Source organism: Penaeus monodon, chromosome 3, assembly GCF_015228065.2.
Source record: "Penaeus monodon isolate SGIC_2016 chromosome 3, NSTDA_Pmon_1, whole genome shotgun sequence".
Classification (NCBI taxonomy): Eukaryota; Metazoa; Arthropoda; class Malacostraca; order Decapoda; family Penaeidae; genus Penaeus; species Penaeus monodon.
In genome coordinates, this window is record NC_051388.1 from 46,791,032 (window position 1) to 46,796,031 (window position 5,000).

The window sequence follows — 5,000 nt, forward strand, 5'->3', positions numbered from 1 at the left end:
AAAGACGGAGCAACCCCAGGAAACTCAACAGGTCCAACAGATTGAACAAGTCCAGCAGGTTCAGGAAGGCCAGACCGTCCAAGAAACCCAAAAGGAAGAACATCCAATTCTTCTGCCAGATCAGATCCCTACTCTTGATGAAGGTATTCACCAAGTTATCCAGCCAGTTCCCCAGGAATCCGGCACAGTTCCCGTACAGCAACCCCAAGAAGTTCTTATTAGCCAAATTCCTCAAGAAGAAAATATCATCCATAATGTCCCAGAAATTTCCACAGGGACCATTGCTGCTGAGATTGAAGACTCGACAGTTCGGCAAGTTATCAACCAGTTGCTAACTGATCAAAAGGACACACAGAATACACCCAGCACTTCACAGGAAGCACAAAATGGACTCGATGCCGCCCTTGAGAAACCAACAGCATGTGGCCAGGGATCAGCAGACTGTGTAGCCAAGCCGAGTGAGGGAGTGTCTCCACTATATGACGTTCCCACTCTTAACACAGGAGAGTCTGTCTCTGTGCACAATCTACCTGAAGAACCTCATGCTACTGGAAGTCTCGCCGAAGAAGAAAATGAAGGTCTTATCGTCCCTGGCATATCACAAGTCGGTATTGATAACAAGGCCACTGTACAAGAGCACCAAGCAAGGGACAATGAAGTTAAAAATGAAGTCGCATCCCCAGAACTCTCAGCAGCCCCAAGGTATGATGACACACCCGAGACTGTCTTCCATATTTCTCAGGTAGGAACTTCTGTCCAAGAAGAAAAATTGCATCCCACACAAGAGAACCAACTACAAGAAAATGATGATCAGTTGATTGCCCAGGGACTGTTCCCTGTTCAGACTGAAGAACAGCAGGCTCCCACCCAGGGAGAGCAGGTCCTTGATGAAGAACAAGGCAAAGAACAGATTTTCACTCAAGAACAGCTCCCTAGTTTACACGAAGACTCAGATCAGGTAAAAATACAATTCCCAGTTCAAACAGAAGAGCAGGACACCACTCAGAGTGTTACTACTGAAGGAGAAAGGCCTATCCAACTTGAAGAGCAAGGGGAAAATCAACTCTCCATTCAAGAGGAAGAACAGCTTCTTAGCCAGGAAGGCGAGTACCATGCAAAAGTACAAAAGTATGTCCCTCTCCAGGACGAATTCCTTGCCTCAACTGTAGAAGCTCGAACAGGTAATGAACAAATCTACCCTCTTCAGTTGCGAATTCGTATCCCCATGCAACCCGAGGAAGGTTCTCTTCAAGGTGAAGATCAATTTTGCTGTTAACGATGGAGGAAATGCGATCCAAGAGGAAGAACCCACTACCCCAACTGTTCCTCTTCTGGATGAGGAACAATTTGTGGCAAATTTCGAAGAACAATTTCCTACCCTAGAAGAAGAGGAGGCTTCCCATGTACAGTTGCATGCTGGAGAACAGATCCCTGTTTACAATGAAGAACACATCCCTGCTTATGGCCATGAACAGACCTTCACTCACACTGAAGAATTTCCCTCCATAAGAGAAGAACTTTTCCCTGTCCACGCAATTGAAGTTCTCCCAGTTAACGATGGAGATGAACATTTCTCTGTAACCACTGTTTTCCCTGAACAACTAGATGATGAGCCTACAGGCTTCCCTGTTCTAGGTGAGGGCTTGCCTGTACAAGAAGAGGAAATTCATGGCTATGGAACTGAGACTTCAGGTTTCCTGCATATTCCCCCAACGAAAGTTCCATCAACATTCATTATTGAAATACCATCAGAAGTCTTTGAAGCTCCTGCTGAAGCAGCAGCCCAAGGTACGTTTGGTGTGGCTCAGACAGATCTACCTCTAGGTTATGTGGGAGAACAAGAAATTTCAAATCAGTCTGAAGTCGTACAAAAGGAATACACAGAAGATTATTTCACTCAAGAAGGTGTGACTTCGCTCTATGGTCTGCAAGAAAAAGATGAGACGACTGCTTCTCCAGTTGATTTGGAACATGACCAGATCCCTGAGGCTGTCCAGCCTTTGTGCAACAGCATTTCATGTCGAAACAAAGAGCAGGATTACAGTTATGGAATTGCTGTAGGTGAATTCTCCCCACAAACTCCTCCCTTTATTCAGGATCTAAGTGTTGAAAATCCACAGTTTGATAACACGCAGGATTCTACAGGCCATGTTGAAGAGACAGATTATTCCAGTGAATCATCAGAAGAGGTATATGGAGACAGTGATATCCAGACAACGACAGTGGCACCAGAAGACACTGAACAGAACGAGGTTTTCCAGATCGACATCCGCCATGAAAGTCCTGTGGAAGGAGACTTCCAGCAACCAGAAGTGAGTATTATCCACCCTCAGATTCCACAGCTCTATGAAGCTCCTGAGATAGCCAGTGTGACAGAGGAAGCTGTGACTGCATTCGAGACTGGCACAGAGATAGTGACTGAAGTGCCAGAGCATGATGATCAGCTAAAACTGCAGGAAGGTACCCTGGAGATCGATTCCTCACTGTATGGAACGCTCATCATTCCTGATGTACACCCTGAGGTCTTGAGCAGCATTAATGGCCCTGTAGATCCTGTGGTGTCTTTGATTCAGAGAGGAGAGAATGATCGTCGCCAAAACGCAAGCAATAATATTACCCAAGGAGTAGCAGACTTCACACCAAGGACCTGCTGAAGAAGCCACACATTCCTTCCTTCCTTCAGGATGAATACACTACTATCCTTCCTGACATTACTCCCACTCCTTATGATGAGGAAGATGTCACCTCCATTCCCACCGAGGAAGATACTACATTCCTCCCAGTAGCAAAAGACAATAACAACGAAACGACACCCTTCCCAGCTGATGTAGATGAAACTACAACCTTCCAAACTGGCCTCCATGACATCACAACCAACACTTTCAGTCAAGAAGATGAGGCAAGAATTCCACTCTTAGCTCAAGGGGAGCATGACACACAAGGTCTTGTTGCTCCCAATGTGCACGTGAACACGATTGAATTCAACAAAGATCAAGGCACTGGCTATTCACACACAAATTATCACCAAGAGTCACAGATGCCTGAAATTACTTACTATGAGACATCTCAAGACCAAGCCACGGATTCATTCCCACAGACACCACAGGAACCAGTTACTTACGAGCAGACACCACAAGAACCAGTAACATTTGAACAAGAAATACAAGGAAACCAGGGACCAGTCACGTTTGAAGAAGGCTCAGTTACTTTCGAACAGGGTCCACAGGAACCAGTCACTTTTGAACAGGGACCACAAGAACCAGTCACTTTTGAACAGGGACCACAAGAACCTATCGGTTTTGACCAAGTACCGCAGGGACCAGTTACTTACGAGCAGACACCACAAGAACCAGTAACATTTGAACAAGAAATACAAGGAAACCAGGGACCAGTCACGTTTGAAGAAGGCTCAGTTACTTTTGAACAGGGACCACAAGAACCTATCGGTTTTGACCAAGTACCGCAGGGACCAGTGACTTTTGAAGAGGTTCTGCAAGACTCAGTTACTTCTGAACAGGAACCACAGGAAACCCCCACTTTTGAACAGGGCCCACAAGAACCAATCACTTCTGAACAGGAACCACAGGGATCAGTAACTTTTGAACAGGAGCCAGTCACTTTTGACCAAGTACCACGGGAGCCTGCCACTTATGACCAGGTAACAGAGGAACCAGTCACTTTTGACCAAGAACCACAGGAACCTGTCACTCATGACCAAGTACCACAGGAACCAGTCACTTTTGACCAAGTACCACAGGAACCTGTCACTCATGACCAAGAACCACAGGAACCTGTCACGTATGACCAAGTGCCACAAGAACCAGTCACTTTTGACCAAGAACCACAGGAACCTGTCACGTATGACCAAGTACCACAGGAACCAGTCACTTTTGACCAAGAACCACAGGAACCTGTCACATATGACCAAGTACCACAGGAACCAGTCACTTTTAACCAAGTAACACAGGAACCTGTCACTCATGACCAAGTACCACAGGAACCAGTCACATATGACCAAGTACCACAGGAGCCAGTCATTTCTGAACAGGTACCAGAGGAGCCAGTCATTTTTAACCAAGTACCACAGGAACCAGTCACTTACGATCATGTACCAAGGACAGTCACCTATAACAAAGGTACCACAGGAACCAGTTACCTTGATCAGGTACCACAGGAGCAGTCATTTCTGAAAGGCCACAGGAAACTGTTATTTTGACAAGGAACCACAGGAACCAGTTACTCTTGAAAAGACCACAGGAATAGCCATTTTGAGCAAGGCCACAGAAACTGTTCCTCGAACAGGCACCACGAGAACCAGTGCATTGAGAAATACCTGAGTGCCATACCATCAAGCACATTCGCCGACACTGCACAGGGACCATTTCATTCAGCAGACTACCGACCACGACATTCCAGATCACAGACATTCAGCAGACTTCCAGGACTTCCCCGCTCTCCTCGGCCTCTACCTTCCTCCTCACGCCTAAAAATGTTCCTAAAGTTGTTTCAGTAATAGCTTCGTAGTCAGGGTTTTTTTTTTCATGAGGCCTATATTTATTTGTAACAGTAGGTGGGTGGAAGTACATGGTATTGCTCAATATGTGTCATCGGTGAGTCACCGTTCTCACCCGTGTGTCTGCGTGTGCGTGCGTTCGTGTGTGCTGAAAGCTATGCACCGTCAAACGGATTTCTGCTTTTGTTTTGCCTGTGAGGTTTATTTTCTACTGCTTGGACCTTCGGCTACAGCCAGCTAATGGGCTCCGGCAACCAGAGTATGGATGGCGATACATTTTTTTCTGTGTCCTATATAATAAATTTCGTACGGTGTATGCTATCTCTTAATTTCCTAGCCTTTGTGTTTTATTTATGATTCGAAGAGTAATGATATACATATAATACACACCCTGCATAAACTTCTATTTTTGTCTGTTAGTACATTTTTTATGATCTTTCTTTAAAGATAAAGGAGAAAATTAAACACTTTTATCTATTCATATGTC

General features: G+C 45.4%; 1 protein-coding gene across 1 annotated transcript in view; it reads left to right on the plus strand.

Annotated features, from left to right (window-relative positions):
* The window catches only part of LOC119586623 (titin-like), a 6,340-nt gene extending 1,827 nt beyond the window's left edge, over positions 1–4,513 (plus strand). Inside the window, 5 exon segments of the mRNA XM_037935373.1 lie at positions 1–1,264; positions 1,266–2,630; positions 2,632–2,667; positions 2,669–4,206; positions 4,303–4,513. The exon segment at positions 1–1,264 is cut by the window's left edge and continues 232 nt beyond it. Coding sequence (XP_037791301.1) covers positions 1–1,264; positions 1,266–2,630; positions 2,632–2,667; positions 2,669–4,206; positions 4,303–4,513 — 4,414 coding nt within the window.
* The last annotated feature ends 487 nt before the right edge of the window (positions 4,514–5,000 follow it).